Here is a 24649-nt window from a genome sequence, read left to right on the forward strand (position 1 = left end):
GTGGGTGGAGTTAGGTCAGAATTTGTACGGCCCCCGAAGAATGGCTTAAATATGCAAATCGCCTTGGCAGAAAGTAGGCTCCTCACCCCTGCCATAGACGATGAATGAAGCAGAGATTAAGCTTGTGAATCTTTGCTCTGAGCAACACAGGCTTCTACATGTATCATTGGGGGCCAGTCCCATAGACAGGGAATATAGCAGAAATAGAATATCTCATCTCTGCTCATTCAAGATGCTGCTCAACAAAGCCCCTTTCTGTGCATCATTGGGCATCTCAGCCATTGGGTCCCCAGCGAACTTAAAAATAGAGCTAGGCAGCCCCATCTTGATTGGAGAAGAGGTACGTATTCCCAACCTCTGTCCATTCATTTTCTATGGGACTGACTGAAATAACTCTCTGACAGTCCCATAGACAGTGATTGGAGCGAAAGTAGAATATCTCATCTCCCTCCATTCAAGACGGGGCTCTACAGAGGCTCTATGTTCGGATCCCTGCAGGGTCCGATTGGTTGGACCGTCTGCGATCAATAAGATATTTCCAATCCATAACTTACATTTAAAGGGGTTGTCCCACAATGGTATCATCTATCCAGTGGATAGGATTGGTCATAAGTGTGTGATCGCTTTCTTTATTCTGATTCATCCCCATTGCATACATGGAGTGGTGAGGAACACGGGGTTCTGAACCCCTTTCTACTGATCAGCAGAGGTCCCCAGCAATCAGACATTTACTGTATTAACTGCCCTGTGATATTTGTCATATGGGAGACATACTTTAGTGTAATATTAATATCATGTTTCAGTTTTTTATACAGAACGTACTTTTTACTTTATATAGAAATGTTTGTGGTCCTGAACGGCAGATAAACTGTGATCAGCTACCCACCAGAAACAAGACTCACAAGTCTCCCAAGTGGAATAATTAGGTCTCTTGATACATTATACTTGATTATAGTGTTTGCTTATATGTAAAATCATCTTGGACAATACTGTAAAACATTTGTCTTCAGACTGTGATATGCTCTTAGTATGTAACGCTATATACACAGGGTATTACTGGAATATAATTCTTCCATTTTTTTTTTGTTTCAGAAAATCAATGGTGAACATGGGGTAAGTAGTTCAAATATGTAAACGGCATCATGAAAAATTCATTAGTATACAATGCTATATTATGTCACTAATGACCCTTTCTGCTGCTTCTTATTGTTTCAGTGCTGCTCCTATGAGTGCCAGGTAAGGAGATTTGTGGTTGGGGTCATAAACTCTTGAAATTGCCCAAACAGTTAATTTTATGAAATGTCTTAACTAAAATGTTCTTGTTTCTACTTAGCCTCCCCGTGGACAACAAGGTCCCCATGGTTCCCCTGGTTATGAGGTGAGGGGTATTGCAAGGTGAGTAAAATATTTTTCAAAAAATCATACTTCAATCTAGCTAACATTTTTCATGCAACCATAGGGAGAAACTGGTAAAACTGGACTTCCAGGAGATCGCGGACCTCCAGGAGACCCTGTAAGTTAACCTTTTTTTTCTGATTAATTTCCTTTATGATTGATGTACAGCCGTATTAATCCAAACCTGTAAATTCATGATTTATGTGAACTATTAAAACATACTGAACCAAACGTACAATTTTACATCATGAGAGCAAAAAGTAAAGTGAATGTCATCAATTTAAATATAAATATGTTCAAATTTATGAGCAGATGTATTTCAGAATATAATATATGAGTGGCCACGGCATAACTTCTCTAATACAGAGCTTAATTATCTGAATAAATCACTTTTAGCTGTATTATTCTCACTACTTGCAGCCACCTCTAGAGGGAGCTGAAGAGCTCAGTGCATACTGATATCAATGTAAAGCCACGTGCATTAACCCTCTAAGGTCTCACCAAGTGGTGGATTCGGACAGACTGAATTTTGCTATTTACGTCTATCTACACAGATGATTTTAGATTATGTGTTTTAAAAAAATTATGCTCCAGCTCTCCTTCAATTTTACAATGTTGCATTTTGGTAAAATGTGTCCCCTTTTAAACACAAATTATGTAATGATTCATTTCCTACTGCAGCTATAACTTTTTTCAAATGAAGAAATAAAGATTTTTGGGGGATTAAGGCTATTTTTCATAAAACTTTAATGGATTATCCAGGCTTGGGGTAGAAGTCTGCTGTGACTCTATGTGACTACAGACTTGTGAATCCTTACAGTGTGCAGCGTGTGCGCTGTCAGGATTCTCTAGTGCCTGAGGCAGGCCAGCGTGTCACCGCAAGTTTGTGATTTGCATAAAAGTGGTCACATGACAAATAGACGTGTCTGGTCTCTCTCAATACACTTGTATGGAGCAAGGCCGAACACGTCTAGTTGGAATGTGTCCAGAAGTAGGCAAAATCCGGACAGCACGCACTGTGAGGATTCACAAGTTTGCAGTCGATTGACGGCAGACTTGTACCCCAAGCCTGGACAAGCCCTTTAAAGATAGCAATGCATTTTTATTGTTCCCTGGAAACAGAGATCCATTGATATCGTACTGTAGAAAATGTAACATTAACATGATATGATGTTAGTCTCACTCAATGTATTTTTGTGCATAATGAATAATGTTTTTATTTTTCCTGTATTTGTTAATTTTTAGCCATAAACTTGCATTAATAGATTTGTGTTATAATTTACAGCAGAGTACGTTGTACAGTTGGAAATCCTAGTAAAAGAATTCCCCTTTGCCTGTATATTCAGTGTCATGGAACATAATGCCTATGACATTAGATCATGCCTCTCATTTATTCCTTGAGCTTTTTATCATGGCGGTCTGCCAATGATTTACAGGAAAAGTGCTTTCCACTTCTCGTAAACGTTCCATCTTGTAAAACGTCCACTATACTTCAGTTTTCATTTGTATAAGTTTGTTCTACAACTTATACGTTAGTACATTTTTCACTGCTTTTGAAGGCACGGAACACTTTCTCAATAAACTAAAATTATGCACATACTACCTCTCCAATATTACCAAGTTATATCGCCCAGGGCTGAATTCACGCATCCATTTTTCTTTTTTAAAACCGACACCACCCTGACCCAAGAGTTTAATGAAACATTCATTTTTATTTTTAACGGATTCCGGTTTCCTTCTCGGCGCATGTCCTATTCTCCAATTTTGGAGATCAGGCTCAGCCATTCAGATCTATCGGAAGCCATCAAAAAATGGATTGAAAAACGTAAAACATCCTTTTTCCATCCGTTTTAAAATGTCAATGGGAAAAAAAGGTTTATGCAGTCTACCCACTTCAGTTTTTAAAAATGGATGAAAAGAGAACAGATGCAAGACAAATGAAAAAAGGGAGCAAATGAGAAGAAAACGTCCATTTTTTGACAAACGTAAAAATGGAAACGGATTTGTGAATGCAGCCTTAGAAATCACATTTCAGGGACATAGGAGAATTTTCCTACAAATGGATATTTTGTTAGCCATATAGGACCTTTTAATTGGATAGGTTACTGCTCAGTTTTAAATAAATATCATATATAATAATAATAATCACTGGAATTATATTTTTGCTCTGTATATGCTTTATATATGCTTTACTTATTTTAGGTCTTTTCCTTTAGGTTTTTAGTTTCATAGTTTTAAGGTTGAAAGTAGATATAAATCCACAGAGTTCAACCTAAAACCCTAATAGGTTAACCCAGAGGAAGGTAATATTCCATAAGGCATAAGTTAATTGCCCCCCATTAGGCTGGGGTCACACGATCAACATTCTCTCGTCCAAGAAAATCGGTCCGATTATGTGTAATTCAGTTTTCTCTTATGTGGAGAATAAAAAAAAGAAGTTTCTCCCATCTTCTCCAATAAGTCTGTCACTGAAAATCAGACCAGATGTCATCCGAGTGTGGTCCAATTTTTCTCAATGAACCATAGATTTGAATTGCCGAGTGTGTTCCGATTTACGGAAGCAAATCGAGCATGCTGCAATTTTTTTTTTTCTTCAGGCCACTCCTAGAAAAAAATCAGACATGTGTACGGCCTCATTAAATAATGTGGGGACAAGTGCTATCCAAAAAAATGATGGACATTGGACAGCACTTGTCCGATTTTTATGGTTATGTGCACATGCCCTAAGGGGAAAAATTCCTTCCCCACTCCACGAATGGCAATAAGACTGGTCTCCTGGATCAGCGTCCCATCGCCAAATCTAGTACCTAAAACCCAAACTTAAGCTCCACTTATGGAAATCTACTTGCTCTTCAGTTTTCAATATAAGTTCCATTTTGGCACTGTGTCTTTCAGTCTTCCATTTGTGAAACTCTAATAATATCTAACTTTTTCAGGGCCGCCCTGGTGACATAGGACCTGTAGGATACCAGGGAATGAAGGTAAGTTTGATAACATTTACAATGGATGTCATCCAATATCACTTTTTTTGCTCATGTTGACCTTCACCTTCTATTGTCTTCTCTTCTTTTCCACAATAGGGTGACCAAGGCTCAAAGGGAGATAAGGTAAGTAGGCATGAGAAATTCTGCAGAAAAGATAAAAATTATCTCTTTTGACAGCGCCACACTTTTGCCCTCATTCCATTTTTATAAATGAAGTATACTTATCACTTTCATCTTTCCTAATACTCCGCCACTTGTGGAGATATCTATCCCTTTCCAGGCTCTCACCCCCTATTTAAAAGGGGATGAGACCAAATTGAAATCTACGTACAAATTACCGAGGTAATCCATATGGTATTTGTATCCAGGGGCTTAACAATAATAGGTGCTTGGATTGCAGCGGTGCCCAAGCCCTGGAGCCTGAGGGACCCAACCAGTCCCTTTGACCCATAATAAAAGACCAATACTATTACGGACCCATCATAGTTGGGGACCATGTTGAAAAATATCCATTGGGGCCCACAAACTTCAAGTTACGCCAAAGTGTGCATCCTTGTTTTATTGAGAACCATTGCACAAGAACAATTGTAGCTAAACAACTTAACAAATCACCACCGTATCCATTAACATGACAAAATGTTTTGCTACAAGTCTCTGATTTTCTGTTGCAGGGAGGAAGAGGAGCAAAGGGGGCAAAAGTAAGTATTTTGCAGCTTTAAAAGTCTAGTTAAGAAACTTGATATTAGTCTATTATCTGGATGACATATTTCTCTGTCTCCCATTCGTGCTTCTCGTAGCTGGAGATGTGTACTCTTTATCCACATAAACCATAATTATTGCTTCATCTGTAAGCAGAAATGACATCAGGCTCCTATTCTTGCTGCTTTCTGGGAACGATGAAGCTGTTCCATTTATGGTAACACATGACTCCTCTTCATGAAGATTACAGTACCGCATACGACTATGTCTAACAAAGGAGAAACTACCGATAACCGCAAACAGTTTGGGTTGTTGAGCCTTAGTGAATCCTATCTATGTATCACCAGGGCTACAACTATATTTCCTACCTACAAGAGCAGCTGCTTCCTTTAGTTTTTAGCTGTGATACAATAACTTACGCATAGTCCAAATATTTATTTCATATTAGCAATCTCTACTTTAGCTACTATTCATTTTATATACATTTCTGAAGTTACTGTATGTTACTGCAGATTGGTGAATCCTCACCGTGTGCAATGTGCGCACTGTCAGGATTCCGCTCCGATGCTCCGATGCCTGTTCGAGCATTCATTCTGTGACTGGAAGATTGCCGTTTGCAAATTTGTGCACATATGATGGAATAGCTAAATTATATGAACTCGAAGGGCCCTAATAGGGTATTTTTAAAATACTTTTTCTAAACTATACAGGCCCTTAAAAATCTCATTCCGCCTGTATTTTCTGATCGTTTTCATGTCCTTAAATATATTCAGGATTAAAAATGTTTCTTTTATTTTACAGGGTGAAAAAGGCAAAAGAGGAAATGATGGAACTGATGGACAAAAGGTGCGTGAAATTTACCGTATTTTATGGATACTTGAAGGCATCAGACCATAAAGTGAATCTATGATTAGAGGCATAAAAAGTAAAATCAATATTTTTTCTTTACTGCATACAAGTATATCCTATGAATAATACTCAGATATAGAACAGGCACCTTAATGTATCAAATCCAGAATACCTAAACATTATGTCAGCCACAGTGCCAGTTACCATGTCTGCCTTTATGTCCTCTCTTCCAACCACAGTGCCCTTTATCATACCAGTCCCAATGCCCTCTCATTGTGCCAGCATCACTTTATTGCCACTGTTCTTGCTGTGTGCTAGTCACAGTGCCCTTCTCTATGCTATACAGCCCTTATTAAACTCTATAGGGAAGGGAGGAGGAATGAAAAAAAGCAATCTGCATAGTGAAAGATATTTCAGTTCCGTAATGAATTCACAGCAACACAGCTCAGTACTGCTGTTCAAAGTTCACAATGATTCTGCTTCTCCCTTTTTATGTATGTTACAGGGAAAGAGAAGCAGTAATTCATCATGTCTGTGTGTAATATATATAGAGAACATCATAGTAGCTAATCTTACCACCCATTAGGACAGAGACAACTGAAAATTAGACAAAGATCCAAGTCTTTTTCCACACCCAAAAGCTGGATTTGCATCTACACAGCTTAGTACTGCTGTATGATTTTTTCCATGCTTCTGTTCTTTCTGCCTATGTGTCAACTGATGAATGAAGAGCATAAATCTGTGTGCTGCATTGTGTATTGGAGATATCATCTGTCTCCTTCCACCAGCTCAGAGTCAATTGAAAATTAAGAGATAGAGCCTGCAGAAGGAAAACTGGTGAAAAATGCATGATCTAAGGCACATAATGGAAAGAAATAGTGTAATTCCTCATTTACACATTCAGGAAAGCTTATACTAGAAAGTTACTTAAAATAACAGGTAGATTTTAAGACTTTTTTTTCTATGTATTTGCTTCCCATAATTTTACAAATCATTAGAACAGACATACAAGTAACAGTTCTATTTTCTTCTTACATCAACAACTTTACAATAGATGCACAATGTTAAGAGCTATTGTGCTTGAGTAACCGGAACTAAATAGAATAACTGCAGTCTTGGGATAACAAGTATTTTTTTCTACATTTTTTACACCTTCAATTATCCTGAGTAATAAGGAGCACATTATCTTTATATAATAATTATCTCTGGGTTCTAGAAATCCTCAACAAATAATTTGACTTATTTTCCATTTCATTATTTCTATTAGGGAGTTGATGGAGAGCATGGATTCCCTGGTTGCAAAGGATCGCCTGGTTTTGAGGTAACAAATACAATTTGTAATTGTTTTTTTTGAGATTTTCATGGCTAAACAACCCTATACACATTAGACTAAATTCAGCCAATCCTGTCAATATTGTCTGGATCGGCTGACAGTCTAAGGCTGTGTTCACACTGCGTTAAACGGACTGCGTTAATGCAAGTGCCGAAATGCGATCGCGCTAGCGCAGATAGAGCTAGCAGATGCTCTATCTGCGATAGTAGTGACGGACCCCGAAATGCTGCAGCCCGCATCCGAGGGTCCATCACAGAATGATGGCACATCGCTAGCGCATGCCCATTATGGCATGAATTGGTGATGCACCCGAAATAGGGGTTAATGGCAGCGTTAACGGACTGCGTTACACCGCGTTATGCTGCGTTGTAACTCAGTCCGTCTAATGGACTGCCATTACGCAGTATTGACCCAGCCTAAGGTGTATGTGGGCTGCAGACTCTTCCCAGAAAGACGATGTTGAGGAGAGAAGTATCTGGTCGTTGGTTGTTTCCCCGGCCGATCCTTTTGTTCTCCCTAGAAATGAGACTCCTCTTAAAGAACACCGGAGCGCTTAGCCCTAAGACTACCCTTCAAACTTACCCTTAAAAGGCTCATTCCCCATATCAATATGGAACTCCCTGATAGTCTATTTTATCACTAGTGGTTATCTATTTAGTATTTTATATCAATTCTGCCCTTGCTACAACAGAAATCAGCTCTCCATGTAACGACTTCCTGCTGAGACTATGATTGATCATTTATTCCAGCAGCCAATCTGAGGAGACAGAGCTGCAGGGGGAGGGATATAGCAGCAGTCTGAGCCAATGTGGAGCCAAGAGGCGTGTCTAAGACTGCCTCAGACTCCCAGTAGACCCTTGTAGCTAAGCTGGAGTCACAGGTCTCCGCTTAGTAGAGATATCCATATAAAAGCCGCAACAAGACTTGAAATTACATAGCAAGAAATCACCTCTTGTAGGTTTTGATGGACATATCAATTCACAGCCAATGTTGGGCAGTTATAAGAAATATTGAGAAGTCTTTAAATTTATATTTAGCATTTCCTCAGTCCAGATGAAGTACAGTAGAAGTTTGGTTTGTACCAAGCGGAAGAAGAATAACGATAAAGGGTTCATGACATGCTGTTCATCTACGTTTTTTTTCCTAATCTTCATTTTGATAAATAGAAGCCTCCGACCCATTATTTGTTTATTTAATCGAGGCTGAGAACTAATAATAAATAATAATCTTTATTTATATAGCGCCAACATATTCCGCAGCGCTTTACAGTTTAACAGTTTCAAACACAACAGTCATAGGTAACAATGTTAACAATACAGTAATAAAGCAAAATAAGACAAAATAAGACGGCCCTGCTCGTGAGAGCTTATAACCTACAATGAGGTGGAGGAGATACAAAGTACAGGTGTGTATTTACAATGATGTATTTACAATCATGGTCCAGCCATCTTCAGGGAGAGGGCAGCAGATGGAGATAGTGAATGGGCTACACACAAACATAACATAACTTTGATTAGTGAATGTGGTAGGCCGCTCTGAACAAATGGGTTTTGAGGGAGCGCCTGAAACTATGCAAGTTGTGGATGGTCCTAATATCTTGGGGTAGAGCATTCCAGAGGATTGGCGCAGCGCAGGAGAAGTCTTGGAGTCGGGAGTGGGAGGTACGGATTAGTGCAGAGGTTAGTCGAAGGTCGTTTGCAGAGTGCAGTGGTCGGCTAGGCCAATAGACCGAAATGAGGGAGGAGATATATGGGGGAGCCGCACTGTGGAGAGCTTTGTGGGTGAGGACAAGTACTTTGAATTGTATCCTGTAATGAATGGGTAGCCAGTGTAACGACTGGCGAAGAGCGGACACGTCCGAGTAACGATTAGCCAGATGGACGACCCTGGCTGCTGCATTAAGTATGGACTGGAGAGGGGAAAGTCGAGTGAGGGGGAGGCCAATTAATAGAGCGTTACAGTAGTCCAGACAGGATTGGATCAGGGCGACAGTGAGAGTTTTTGTTGTCTCCATGGTGAGAAAAGGGCAGATTCTAGAGATGTTCTTTAGGTGTAAGCGGCACGAGCGGGCAAGAGATTGTATATGGGAGGTGAAGGAGAGATCAGAGTCAAACATAACACCCAGACAGCGCGCCTGCTGCCGGGGTGTTATTATGGTGCCACCCACTGAGAGGGAAACGTCAGATTTAGGGAGGTTAGTAGAAGGCGGGAGCAGAAGAAGTTCAGTTTTGGAGAGGTTGACTTTCAGATAGAGAGCGGACATGATGTCAGAGACTGTGGACAGACAGTCAGTGGCGTTCTGTAGTACAGCAGGGGTAAGGTCAGGGGCTGACATGTATAGTTGTGTGTCATCGGCATAAAGATGGTACTGAAAGCCAAATCTGATGATGGTCTGTTTAGTTGGGGCTGTGTAGGGGGAGAAGAGAAGGGAACTAAGGGATAGATGCTAATTGCAATTACCATGGACACTTAAGCCACTGAATATTGTTAAATTTAGCAAGTCCAAACTTTAAATTAAGATGCTTGAGTTGTCATTATAGGGAGAATCTGGACCTCCTGGGCCCAAAGGAGATCCTGGGTCATATGGAGCCAAAGGAGATAAGGTAAGACTGTTTGTCATATTGTACGTCACTTATCACTTGGATGAGATGTCACATGCGCTAGTCACGCAGTACAAGGGTCTTATGGTATAGTATTCATCTTTTTAGGGTGATCCTGGACAGGCTGGGTCTCCCGGAAAACCTGGCAATGCTGGTAACATAGGAGACAAGGTAAGATTGTAAAAGTCTGTTTTTAGTATCAATTTGGATCATTTTATAAATGACATACTGCTGCTGTGGTAGTTTATGGGAAAATCCAGCTTGTTAACACCATAGTTCATTAATGAAAATATATAGACTAGAAAAGTGGTGTAATCTGAGCCATAAATGGATTAAAGGGGTGTCCTATTTTCAGCAGGTGCTCGCAGCTACCCAGGCTCCCTCCTCAATTGACATTGGGGACCATCACACTTCTTACCCAAACTGTGCACTTTTCAATGCAGCAACTAGACTCAGCTTTGCCTCTGCAGCATTGGAGAAGCGCAGTCGCACTGTAGGTGGGCGATCTGTTCAGATCCAGAACATCATTTACAAGCTCTGTAGAAAAGAGCTTGTAAGCACTGCACATGTTTGGCCACTTCTGCTAAACTATAGCAGTGGCTGATTTCCTAAGTAATAAATAGTAAAAAATAAACTTGATAAACCTGCTGGGTTTTAAACTGCAAACTTGCTTGATTTTCCAAGAACGTTGTAATTTTAGCCATTGACGAACCTGACAATAATCATTTTAGTGTTGTGGCCTGAGGTCTAAGGGGTAACGTTTTTCCTTGTGGAGAGGGACATATCGGTCCTGACATGCCAATGTAAGGAGACTTATTTGCAGTGCAATTTGTAAGAATGGTGAACAAAGTTAATATGAGAAAAAAACTGCACCAATTGTGCCCACAATGAGTTTTTGGTAACGCTATGTATGTTTACTGCTTAAAAAATGTAGCATCCTATAGTTCCAGCAAAGTGGATGGGATTTATAGAAACCTCACGCCCACTGTACTTCTTTTTTACTCAGCGTAAACTGACCTTCGGTGCGTGTTACAACTCTGCAACATGTTCATTTCTCTTGCCGGATACGCTGAGCTCTATGTGCAGATTTTTCCCGTAGACTTGCAATAGATGCGGAAAATCTGCCGGTAAAAAATGTACACACTTTTTTAGTGTGTTTTCCGCAACAGAAAAATACAAGAGGAAATAATTTTGGGGAGGCATCACACGTGTCAATGCCTATTTATCTTGACTGCTACTTACCTTTAATACATTTATCAGTTATCCAGTTTTTACATATCTTTTCCTTGCTTGTTGACTATTCAGAGTTCCGAAGCACTATAGCAACTTGCATTTTCATTAGACATACATATAATATTTATGGACATAAATCCATTTGTATGCAACAGTGATGTTTTGCACAACTATTTGACACCCTGTTCTTTCACACTTCTTGATGTCAGGCCTTATTTTATCTGCGTCTTGCACCAGCCTTTCTAGAGGCATGTGCTGAGTGGCTATCATTATTACTTTGCGCATGTGCTGTCCTTTATCTCTGTTCTTATTAGTAAATTATACTTTTGCTATTATATATACAGTGAACATTTTTTGTGCAAATGCCTATTGTATATTCTATATTCTTTGGTTTATCGATTTTTATGCTTGGCTGGGCTCAAGAGCTTACACACTATTGTTCAATTATTTGCTATATATGCTTGACATAAATATGGAATAGTGTGACACAATTGTGGTTGTATTTTTTCCTCCATCACTTTCACATCTTTAATCATATATATACAGGGGTTGGACAAAATAATGGAAACACCTGGAAACATCAACAAAAGTTAGATAAATATGGTGTAGGTCCACCTTTTGCGGCGATTACAGCCTCAGTTCTCCGAGGTATGGTTTCATACAAGGTGTGAATTGTTTCCAAAGGAATTTTAGCCCATTCTGCAGTTAAAACACCCTCCAGTTCTTTGAGCGACGATGGCGGTGGAAATCGACGTCTAACTTGAACCTCTAAAATCGACCATAAATGCTCAATAATGTTGAGGTCTGGGGATTGTAGGGGCCAGGTGAGGTGCTCAACTTCATTATAATGTTCCTCGTACCATGCTTTAACGACTCTAGCTGCATGAATTGGTGCATTATCATCCTGAAAGATGGCATTCCCCTTTGGGAAAAGTGCTTGAACCATTGGATGCACTTGGTCGCCCAAAATGCCTAAATAATCTCGGCTGTTAATTCTTCCATGAAGGGATAGCATTGGCCCGGCGGATCTCCATGAAATAGCACCCCAGATCATCACAGAACCTCCATGTTTTACGGATGGGAGAAGGCAGTCTTGATGGAATGCTTCTTTCGGCTGTCTCCAAACGTACACTCGGCCGGAGGTCGGAAATAGGGTAAATGATGATTCGTCTGAGAATATCACATGTTTCCACTGCTCCAGGGACCAATTCTGGAGGTTTCTACACCACTCTAAACGCTTGGAAACATTTTTCATTGAGAGCAGCGGTTTTCTAATTGAAGCTCTTCCGTGGAATCCAGATTTGTGCAGTTCCTGACGAACAGTTTTCATGGAAACTGGGTTCTGTAGGAGTTCATTGAGCTCAGCAGTGATTTTCGGAACCGTGGTCTTGCGATCCTCTCTCACAATTCGCTTTGGAGTCTGACGGTCTCTCTCAGTCAACTTTGACTTTCGGCCGGACCTGTGCTTTGCTGCAGACATTTTTCCTTCTCTTTCAAACGCAGTCATTACTTTGGAGACAGTACCTCTTGACACGCCAAGCATTCGGGCACTTTCTGTTACACTAGCGCCTGCCATACAAGCACCAACATTTTGGCCTCTTTGAAAATCTGAGAGGTCTGCCATTGGTATCAGGTTCTCATCAATGTTCCTACAATTCTTCAAAACAAACTGTTAATTTACATACACATATCACATAACACAAATAATCAACTACAAAACATTACCATATGTCCATCGCTGCATGCTTATGCAATGGTCATATGGGTCTGAATGGTTACACGCAAGCACCAAGCCACAAGATATCCAGGTTGGACCCGGAGAGCTTGCGCTTGCCTTTTTTGCACACCTCTTTTTCTCTTTACTTTATATGCTGCAATCTTTTGGGGGTATGTTGTTGGCTAATCCCTTATTCTATGTGGTGTCCTCTACAATTTGTTTTTCTTCACAGCAGAAAAAACTCATGTAGTCCACTCAAGTGTGTCAATGAAGTCTGGTCAAAGCCAAATACCAGGAAGTGTTAAAAACAAAGCAGCTTTGAATAAAACATGACAAATCAGCAAGAAACAAAAAGGGGAAAAAAGACACGTAAAAAATACACTAAAAAATGCAAATAAAAAATGCAATCATCCTAATTTACTTAATAGGTGCAAAAATTTGGCAGAAAATCAGCAATATCAAAAACTCACCGAAAACATTTTATGACTTTTTATAATGTCAATTTTTTTTACATTTAAGACCATTTTGGAACTGATAACGATAAATGTCAATGGCAGTTCCAAAAATTGGGCACATCCTTGCTTTCCTCTACTGATATATTTCTGGTTTGTTATGGTAAATCCATAGTACTTTAGACTATTGACTACCATAAAGTTACAGTTTTTAATATGTTGTGGATGTTTTGAGTAAAAACTTTGTTATTATAAAATATGCTGTCCAAAGTGAAAAACAAGATACTGTACTTGTAGGAAAACTAAAATTACCCAATTTATGTAAAGAGGAACTTAATAATTCTACCTTATACTTATCAAAGAAGCTGTCCTAGGTTTATATCCCCAATATATCGTCTGGAAACTGTGGATTACTTATTTTTAGTAATTTTATTATCTGTTTTTTTTTTTCTTGTGAACGCTTATGCTTGTTACCTATTTTATAGGGAGATCCTGGAGGAAATGGCCCACCTGGCGAGAAAGGTGAATCAGGTGATGAGGTAAGTATCCAAAAAATTGTGATCCTAAGTAAAAAAAAACCTTCAATTTACGGATTGTTACATTTAATTTGGTCTCTGCAGGGTAATGCTGGGCCTGATGGATCTCCAGGTGAACGGGTAAGAGAGCACATTTCTTCTGATTATAAGTGACCGGATGTTTTGGTATGGTCATGTGTTAGATGCAGATTTTGCAGTGTATTTAATTCTTCAAAAATCTCCGGCGTTTAGGACATGTTGTAGCCTTGCCCTTGATACCATATATCAGTTTGACCATGGATTTTTTTTACATCATCTGGCAAAATTGCTGCATATTTACAAACAGATTTGTTAACTTTTTATTACAGTATGGTAAGTGTGCAGAAAACTGCTACAATTAGTGGAGTATTTGATATGAGCACTAAAGGGAATCTGTCAATAGGATAAACACTCCTAAGCCATCTATGTAGGCATGTGGTTCATAGGAAGCTGAATAAAATGATACCTTGATATCTGCAATTCAAAATCTTATTCCAGGGAAATCCATATTTTTCCTTATATGTAAACTTGCTGTGAAGATCTATGGGTGGGACATAGATCTCCCTGAGAATCTCCCTCCAGAGATCATTTTAAATGAAAGGGGGAGATACCAGTGTACGACATGTAGCTCAGGAGAACAGACTGTCAGTCATTGCATGTCTCACACTGGTAACAGCCCCATTCATTTTACATAAGTTCCGGAGACAGATTCTCAGGGAGATCTATGTCCGGCCCATAGATCTTAACAGGTCATTTACATATAAAGTAATATGTGGATTTTTCTAGAATAAAACATTGGATCGCAGATATCATGGTATTGATTTATTCAGCTTTCTATGATGTACATGTCCATATAGACGGATTAGGAGGGTTGATTCTATAGGCAGATGCCCTTTAAAGAGATCTGTCACCAGGTTTTTACTACCCCATCTGAGAGAAAAATGATGGAGTATGTAGCTGACATTGAGTCTGGGGTGCCAATTACTCTATTTATTGTTTATGGTGCCAACTTTCGCTGCTTAGGTAAGATCTATTCAGATCTAAGGCTAATGATGGTAGAACCTGTGAATGTTTGATTCCAGCGGGTTCAGCCGAACATCTAAAAAAAAGTTAGGTTCGGGCACCAGAATGGTACCTGAACCCGAACCAGGACGCCATTTAGATGAATGGGAGGCCTGAACATCTGTTGTTTGCCACGCTGTCATCTGCATTACAGTGCAGTAAACACAGGCTCTGATCGTAGGTGAGATCATTACTGCCGGTCAGAGAGCTGCAGTTCCCACGCTGTTAGATGACGGTGTGAGCCAGCAACTGTGACTAGCGGTTAGTAGTAGTACTGCTAGTTAGTAGAAGTACTAGTTAGTAGTACTCTCCCATCAGCATACACCTGTGAGTATTCATCAGCAGGCGCCTTTGCTATAAATAAATAAAAATTAAGTAGGGTCTCTTCTATTTTTGATAGCCAGCGCATTCAAAACTCACAGTTGCGGGCTGCAACCCTCAGCTGTCAGCTTTATTATGGCTGGTTATCAAAAATAGAGGCATCCCACGCTGTTTTTTTCCATTATTTAAATAAATAAATACTAAAAAAGGTATGGGGTCCCCCCATTTTTGACAACCAGCCAAGCTAAAGCACACAGCTGTGGGCTGGTATTCTCAGACTGGAAAGGGGCCATAGACATTGGCCTACTCTCAGACTACAAATAGCAGCTCGCAGCTGCCCCAGAAAAGGCGCTTCTATTAGATGCGCCAATTCTGGCGCTTGCCCACCTCTTCCCATTTGCCCTGGTGCAGTGGCACATGGGGTAATATTTGTAAGGTTGATGTCAGCTGTTTTATGGCCGCTGACCTCAAGCCCAGAGGTTAGTCTATAAGATGCCCTCATTACTAACCCCATAGATAGATTGTAGAAAAAAACACAGCAAGACTAAAGTCCTTTAATTCAAAGAATGACAGACTCCTTTATTTGAAATAAATATAAAAAAGCAAAGTTATACTCATGTTTACACCTAAGCAATGGGAGCCCATGTCACCTGTAAGAGACATGAAATAATAAACAACCATAATACTCATGTTTACGCCTATTCCACCGATGCCCATGTCCCCTGTAAAAGAAGAAAAATAATGAAAAACCATATCCCTCACCTGTCCGACATGAAGATTATTGATATCTGTCCCATGAAGATGCAGATGATTTGGATAGTGGTCACATCAGTGATGTGACTGCTATCCATTCCAGCTGGCTCACACTGAGACAGGAGCGTAATCACACTTCTACAGTGTGCAGCGAGCCGTGACAGGAGAAAGGTCACCGGAATTCATAGCTGTGCTTTTTTTAAAAAAAAAATAAAGGATTCTGTGTCATTTCAATTAAAGGACTTTATTATTTCTTTCTTATAGATACAGTACCTCTCCATTACTAACCTCTGGGCTTGATGTCAGCGGCCATAAAACGCTATCCTCAACCCCACAAATATTACCCCACTTGCCATCCCACCAGGGCAAGTGGGAAGAGCCTGGCAAAGTGCCAGAATATTCTGGGGTGGCTGTTGGCTGCTATTTGTAGGCTGGGGGGCAATATTCATGGCTCTTAACCAGTCTGAGAATACCAGCCCCCAGCTGTCTGTTTTAGCTTGGCTGGTTGTTAAACGTGAGGGGCACCCCACACCGTTTTTTTTTATTTATTTCTTCAAATAATTAAAAAAAATGGCATGGAACCTCTCAATTCTTGATAACTAGTCAAGATAAAGCTGACATCTGAAGGCTGCAGCCCATAGCTGTCAGTTTTGACTGTGTTGGTTATCAAAAATAGAAGAGACTCCACATTATTTTTTTTTACATTTATTTATTTTTTAGCACAAGCATTGGCTGATGAATATTCCTATCAGCGGCACCTGCTCCCGCTGTTAACGGTGATGAACCTGCCCAAGAGTGGCAGGCTGACCAAAATTACCGCAAGAGCACAGCCATGACTCATCGAAGAGTTCACAAAAGACCCCACAACATCCAAACAACTGCAGGCCTCACTTGCCTCAGTTAAGGTCAGAGTTCATGACTTCACCATAAGAAAGAGACTGGGCAAAAATGGCCTGCATGGCAGAATTAGAAGACGAAAACCACTGCTGAGCAATAAGATCATAAACGCTCGTCTTAGTTTGCCAGAAAACATCTTGATGATCCCCGGGAGAATCCTCTGTGGACTGATGAGACAAAAGTTGATCTTTTTGGAAGTTTTATGTCCCATTACATCTGGTGTAGAATGTCTTCAGAGAGAGATTCGTAGTTAAAATTAATAGCTGGTGTAGAAGTAATACAGCAAGTCCACCTCTGAATGGTCTAAGAAAAACAAAATTAAGACTTTGGAGTAGCCTAGTCAAAGTCCTGACCTTAATCCGACTGAGATGCTGTGGCCTGACCTTAAAATGGCAATACATGCTTGGAAATCCTCCAGTGGGGCTAAATTACAACAATTCTGCAAAGATGAGTGGGCCAAAATTTCTCCAGAGAGTTGTAAAAAAACTCATTGTCAGTTATAGCAAACGCTTGATTGCAGTTGTTGCTGCTAAGGGTGGCCCAACCAGTTATTAGGTTTAGGGGGCCCTGTAGGTTTGGATTTATGTTTCATTTAATAATATAGACTTTCATTTAAAAATGGCATTTTGTGATTACTTGTCTTATCTTTGTCCAATTTTTACATTTGTTTGGTGAAATGAAACATTTAAGTGTGACAAACATGCAAAAGAATAGGAAATCAGGAAGGGGGAAAACACTTTATCACACACGTGTATGTATAACTGTTCCAAGGGTGTTTTTAATAGTATTTTAAAAATGTCTCTGAATGCTGAGCTCTGTATAACCCCGCTCACACCACTGATTGATACCTTTCTGTGTACACTGTGCATAGGTGAAAGCTGCCAATCAGTGGTGGGGGCAGGGCAATACAAAGAGCATGAATATGAGGGACGACATAGAAAGAGGTTTACTAGTCTTCCGATAAAACAGTAATTGTTTCAAAACTACAGGAGGCAGCCCAGTAAGTGACACATCACTGGAATCAGGGCCCCTGTCTCTACTTTATACTGATTTCAGATTAGGCAGCAAAAACCTGGTGACAGATTCCCTTTAATACTGTGTTTAGTACCATTTCCACTTCACAATAGGTGGCAGATTACTGTTTGTCGAGAACTTGAGATATGACTTGGTCCCTGACTCGGGATATTGTTTATAGATCAGGAGTCATACAACAAATGTTAGCACTTTTGATTATTTCCTAGAGTAATAATCTGTCTGCATCATGTAGTGGACACACACAAGTGCACAGCTCATTAGAAGCCGAAGCAGTGATCTTGAAAACTACAAGGAATTTCCAAAACGTTGATGGAAGTGGAGTAACACCATCAAAACTCACATTTACGAGTTTTGCAAAAATTGTGCAACATTTCAAATACGGTAGTTTTATGCCAGAATTCTAATCAGGGCCTTGGTGTTTTATTATGAATGTCATGTTATCAGAGTTTTATACACTTAGTAATTGACATAACTTTTTCTGTGTTTTTTTCTACAGGGCGGTCAAGGAGAGCGTGGACCTCCTGGGGTATCTGGTGTACGAGGACCCAGAGGAGATAAGGTACATTTTGGGGAAGATTTCCTTCGCCACATGCAACTGAATTTTATCACAAATTTTGTACAAATGATGGACTATTTTGCTTTAGACACTTCTTACCTATTATAACAATTTTTATAAGTGTCCCAAGATAAGTAAATCAATGGTCATATGTTCTGGGAAGGCGTCAGCACCGGAGATGAGTATAAGTGTTATAATTTTACTGGGGACAAACATTCAGAATGAGAAGGGGTTGTCCAAGTAGTGGACAACTCCTTTAAGAATAATGATATATCAGTTTGTTGGAAAAGATTCATTTTAACATGTATTTTAATAACTGAAATCCCTGGAATCTGTATGCCTATCAGTCCAGTGGGTGGGCCTTCTTAGTGATTGACAGTCTTGCCTGAATGACTGTGCTTGCAGAAATAGTTCTCAATCACTAGTCACTAATCACTTAAATGGGGAGGCCATCTTGCAGACATATGTTCCTTCCTACAAATTCTTTATAGACAGCGTGCGGCAGGATGTGCAGTGAGTAAAAGTTAGTGGTCAGCAAAGCTTAATAGACTATTACAATCTTCGTGATGGGGTAGAGTAAAACCATTGTCTCAAAGATTTGGTAGTGGCAGGAAAGCTGGCAATCAAAGAAAGCCTTTCACCAGGTCAAAAGTGTCCAGTTTTTGCTCTTATGTTATTCCCGCTGGTCCCTTGAGTAATAATATTATTATTTTTCAAATTTGCAATACTGTGCCAGATATCGACATTTTATTTAGTGCTAATTAGGGATGGGGCGAATCCGAACTGTAAAGTTCTGGACCCGTAGCGAACACATAGTGTTCGGTCGCAAAGGTCCCAAACATGGGTTTCCATGGGAAACCCGTGTTACAGTTTGGGTCCAGGGCCAGTAAAAGAAAGCATAAAATGAATAATAAACATTATAAATATTATACCTACCTATCCAGCGACACGTCCTCCCGTCCCGCTGCTTCCTGGGCTGCTCATTTTCTTCCGGCGGATTCACTGCACTCGGCAGTCTTCGGCTTTTTGCGGCAGTGTTCTTTCGATGACATCACCACACGAACACTGCAGGCAGAAAAAGCCGAAGACTGCAAAGTGCAGTGAATACTGCCGGAAGTTAATGAGCGGCCCCGGAAGGAGATGCGGCCGGGAGACAATGGGACAGGACGACGCGTCGCTGGACAGGTAAGTATAATATTTATAATGTTTATTATTAATTTTATGCTTTCTTTTACAGCCCCCCGCCCCATCCCATATCTGTAAAGTCCAAGATCAGAGTTCGGACGCAAGTTCGCGTCATCTCCGGCCCCGGCCTCGAACTTTACAAAAAAACTCGGCAAACCCACCGATCCCTATCGTTGGGGGGTTCGTCCATCACTAGTGCTAATGTTTATAGCCTTTACTAAGGGGCCATAGCTCACTGGGTAATAATGCAGAGGAGCCTAAAGAAACACCCCCAAAAAAATCCTGTAAACCACACCCCCTTAATAAACATGATGAAAATTATCACTAAATAAAAGGTTCTGGAACTGTATAGCAGAAAGAAAAAAAGAATGAATACTCAGGACAGCAGCGGGAATAAAATAATCTGAAAAACTGGCCAATTTTGACCAGGAGAAAGGTCCTCTTTTGGCATGTACAGTGTTGCTATTTTGCCTACGTAGGCCCCAACAGTCACTAACCACTGATTCCTCTGCCCTGTAATGATATGAGATGACTCTATTGAAATTGTCCTAGTCCACACTGCAAAGCCAAAAGATTTTCACAGGATCTTAAAGGAATTGCCCGGTCAAAACTGATAAGTCTGCAGTCAGTCTGTGTGACTGCAGACTCATGCATTTCCCCAGCATATGCAGTGTGGGCTACGGGGATTCGCCGGTTTCAGACCCGCGAACAGAGGGTATGTATGAGGTATACATACTCCCGGCTAGTGGGTGCGGCCTCGCTCGCTCTCCATACACTTGTATGGAGCGAGGCCTCACCCTCGAGTCGGACATGCCTCTGGTGGTCCACGTCACTGGTCAGGCGCGACCTCTGCTCTATGCAAGATTATGGAGCGGGGCTGCACCCACTGGCCTGTGATATGTATAACTTCTACATTTCCTCCGTTCCCTGGTCTGAAGCTGGCGAATCCCCACAGTGCACAGTGCTTGCACTGGGGGGGATTCATAAGTCTACAGTCACACAGAGTGACTGCAGATTTATCCATTTTGACCGGACAACCCCTGTAAAAAAAAATATCTTCCAATTAAGTGTGTTTCAGTGATTAGTAAGAAAACTGGACGATTTCAGGATTTTATGTAGTCACAGAAATTATCTATATAAAAAAAAATGTAATTTTCCAATTATCCATCCCATTTTATTTATTGTTACCGTTCCTGCCCATAAAATATGTACCACATTTGAAAGGTTTCTGAATTTTTCATGTATTTCACATCTGTTTTGAAGCCACGGTTTAATTAGTTTATTATGTATGTGCTGTAAATTATTACATTCTCAATATTTCAGCAATGAGTCACTCATTAAACATGAACATTTTATATTTGTTGTATGTGTATTTTTTACAGTTTTTTTAATTCTGCTTCTAGGGAGATCCAGGCCAAGCTGGAGACCAAGGCCGAGATGGACCTGTGGGTTCTTCTGGTGATCCAGTAAGAAGCAATAGTTTATGATACGATTACTATAACATCTCTATTTATCTCTTCTATGTTACATTATTTCCAAGGATCCCACATAGATTGGCTTCTCTTTTCTTGTAGTTGGATGGTTGTCCCATAAAAGTGAAGAACCTTAGGCAGAAATGAATTGAGCTTTTACAACATTTGTGAATGAATGTTGAATAGGTCAATTGATGTTGGATGTTTTATTTTATTTTATGTTCGATGAGAACCAACTTTGTGTTCTTTTATTAATATATCTTTATAGAGAATCTGATTTTTAAGAAAAAGAGCTCCAATGCGACACTTAGACATAGATAAAATTCTGACTGCCTGCAGCCACCTCTTGATAGGACCTGCTGCAAAATGTTCATACCTTGAACTCCATGATAATAGAGAGGCATAGCCTGGTTTTCCTGCACCCATCCCTAGCTGAAGCTTAAAGAGAAGGGTACAGACACTATTATCCCGCCCACCAATAATATGATTGTGTAGCCCTTTAAAAGTTGAAGTTGTTCCTGGAAGTGCATTGTGGCATGAGGATGCACTTCTATCTTCTCAGTCTCACAATGTACTGTATTTCCTACCTGGAAGCAGCGTCCCTACTGATTGACAGTTTTTTTGCTCTGGAACATAGCCACTGACCTGTCAATCAACCAGGGGAGGGTGCTACAAGATAGGAAGTATGGAGTGAGGCTGAGAAGCTAGAAGTGCATCTTCACACCCCAGTGCACTTCCACGCAACTTCAGAATGTAATCTCTCATATCTGGAATAGAGCTTTGAGGTCATAAACATATAAATTATTGAGGATAAGGCTTAAATTTATGACAGGTCACCCATGCCCTCCAACCCACCAGCGTTTGTGTACTTTTTGCTAAATACCCTGCCTAACCAGCCCTTTATTGTGTTTGACACCTAAACACATTTTTAAAAAAATGTCTATATAAGCTCTATTTTTCATATGTAAAATTTGCCTTTTAATTAGCATGTCCAGAAGTGAAAAAAACGTTAAAGGGAACCTGTCATATTGAAAATGGTATCTGATCCAAAGGCAGGATGTTATAGAAAAGGAGGGGCTGATCAGATTAATATACTGTATATTTTTGTGGGAAAAGTTTCAGTATAGCTTGTATGTTATTCATTGAAATCCCTGGTGTGTGTACGCATACGAATCCTTCTCAGTGATTGACAGTGTTCTCTGTACATGCGGACATAACTGTCAATCACTGAGTAGGACCACCCACTGGACTGGTATGCACACAAACACCAGGGATATCAATTTATAACATACAAGTAATGCTGAATATTTTCTAACAAACCTATATATCATTCTTCTCAGCTCCTCCTTCTCTATACTGTGCTGTCCACAGATCGGACTACATGTACAATGTTTCCTTTAAATAAGCGCCATAATATTTTTATTTTAAATCGGATTTTATGAAGTTCTCAACATTTTATTTTGCATCAGTTTTAATCTTTTGGCATTCATATCTAGGGGTGTGAAGCTGACAAAACCTCTGGAATAGTTTACCAGTATTTGAAATGTGGATTCTGCTCCACTACTATAAAAATGTGGATATTTTCTCTCTCACATCATTTCCTCCGTATGAATTTTTTTTCCATGTTAAGGTGATTTTAAACATTGGCAGAAAAACATCTTTGCTCTTCCAATGACCAATGTAGTGGAGAAGAAATTAAGCAGATAATACTAAGGCAGCTGTGGCTACCGACGGTCCAAGAGCGGATGAGTGTTTTGTATCCCTGTGGAATCGCACACATATTTTCATCCTTCTCTTACTAATAGGTCGTATTACGGTAAATTGAAAGCGATTCAGTTGAGGGCAACCTCTTGGCTGTTTTGTGCCACTTTAGAAACTTTTTTTTTGTACATATTTTAGAGAATGGGCTTCTAATCTGTGGAGGTTAAGGGTAATCTAACAAATACATTTTTTGATTATGAAGAGGAGGTGGAGACATGTGCCCGGGGTGACGGAAGATGGGAAAGAGGCACCATTGGCACCAGAAACAGTTTTCATTTTACAATAATAAGCATGCAAACTTTTTTTAACAGAAGACATTTACATGGCTGAGAGAAGTGGTTTGCTTTAATTTATGGGCATTGCACCAGCAGGAGAAACTATGAAAAAGTATGTCAACTTTTGTGACTTTTGTATTGGACAATATAACAGATCATTGCTTAGTTCTTACTCTGCCTGAACATGAACCATAAAAAAGATCCCAAACTTATGTTTTATTTGTGGCAGTGATATATCAAACTGAGATTAGCCAGATGAATGGAGACAGAGGCTGATTAGCCATTTTTGGGCTAGTGGCAGAGACCGAGAGAGAACTTTTTGAGTCTGTGTGTTGATGGGCAGTAGGATGGAGTCTATGAGACACGTTAGTGATTTAAAGGCAAAGACTGAGATATTTGAGGAGTTATTGCCTGGTCAGAATGGGGTGTGTGTGCCAACCCAGAGTTGGAGTGTATAGTGAACAGGGAGACTGGCTGCCCTGAGGACTATTAATGGACCTAAACCTTTCAAATTTATTAAAGCTTGTGGACTATGAGCAAAAGAGGCAGTTGAAGTTTAGTGAGTAGTAATCCCTTCTTCTGGGTAACAAATGGAAGTTCAAGTTTACATTGCGTTCTGTAAAACGATAAGCTTCCTGTGTTAAAGTTACAGTTCCACCTTTGTTGCATGTTATATTGATAGCTCCTTTAAAACAACTGTACTCTTATTCCAAAATTAACTTGGACTAGGACTGTGTTAGTTACCGTTAAAACAAACCTTTGTGTTGCACAGAGTATTAATTGAAATGTGCGTTTATTAATGTTGGACATCTTTAAAGGGGTTCTCCAAGAATGTAATAAAATGACCCCCATCACATAAATCAAACGTCAGTCTGTCCTAGTCACATGTCAATACAGACAGTCTGAAGATGTACTGCTTCTGAGACCTGTGTCTCAACTGACAGGGGCCGTATTATAGGCATATGTAATGGAGCTGCCAGAAAAGCACATGACAGGAGAAGAAAGAAATCCGCTTGGCTGACTGAGCCTCAGTCCTCTTTGTTCAGTCAGCCAAAGAGAAGATTTATTTCTTTTCCTGTAACATCCCTTCTCCAGCAACTTACCTTATGTGTTTTTATATTAAAGCTTCTGTCAGTTTAAACATAGATCTTGGGAGCCGTGCTTCTTCAGAATGCAGACCGTCCTAATAGAGGATTAGGAGGATGGATTGCCGTTTAAATTGTGTAATGGGAGCCATTTTATCATATTCTTGGAAAATGCTGCGAAATGCTACATTTGTAGATCAATTACAGATTGTTAGATGTTACTGGATGTGTTGTAGTATTATAAGATAAAGCATTGATAAGAAAATGTCATTTTTCTAGCATCAGGAATGTGTGACTTACTTTTGATTTTGAACATCATAAATTAGGTGAAAAAATGGTGTAGACACAAAAATTACTGTAAAAAAACATTTAAAATTGGTGACCAGAGTACCGATGACAGCTACTAAGTATACTCTGAGCTGCTGCACATT

The 24649-nt window shown here is 39.9% G+C and overlaps 1 protein-coding gene across 1 annotated transcript in view; it reads left to right on the forward strand.

Moving 5' to 3' along the window:
- Positions 1-24649, forward strand: part of COL6A1 (collagen type VI alpha 1 chain) — a 59741-nt gene that overhangs the window by 17093 nt on the left and 17999 nt on the right. Inside the window, exons 6-20 of the mRNA XM_069733259.1 lie at positions 1093-1113; positions 1216-1236; positions 1334-1378; positions 1460-1513; positions 4332-4376; positions 4476-4502; positions 5051-5077; positions 5880-5924; positions 7195-7248; positions 9801-9863; positions 9969-10031; positions 13748-13801; positions 13883-13918; positions 18381-18443; positions 21029-21091. Coding sequence (XP_069589360.1) covers positions 1093-1113; positions 1216-1236; positions 1334-1378; positions 1460-1513; positions 4332-4376; positions 4476-4502; positions 5051-5077; positions 5880-5924; positions 7195-7248; positions 9801-9863; positions 9969-10031; positions 13748-13801; positions 13883-13918; positions 18381-18443; positions 21029-21091 — 681 coding nt within the window. The remainder of the gene's footprint in view (positions 1-1092; positions 1114-1215; positions 1237-1333; positions 1379-1459; positions 1514-4331; positions 4377-4475; positions 4503-5050; positions 5078-5879; positions 5925-7194; positions 7249-9800; positions 9864-9968; positions 10032-13747; positions 13802-13882; positions 13919-18380; positions 18444-21028; positions 21092-24649) is intronic.

The sequence above is a fragment of the Ranitomeya imitator genome, chromosome 7 (genome assembly GCF_032444005.1).
Source record: "Ranitomeya imitator isolate aRanImi1 chromosome 7, aRanImi1.pri, whole genome shotgun sequence".
Taxonomy (NCBI): domain Eukaryota; kingdom Metazoa; phylum Chordata; class Amphibia; order Anura; family Dendrobatidae; genus Ranitomeya; species Ranitomeya imitator.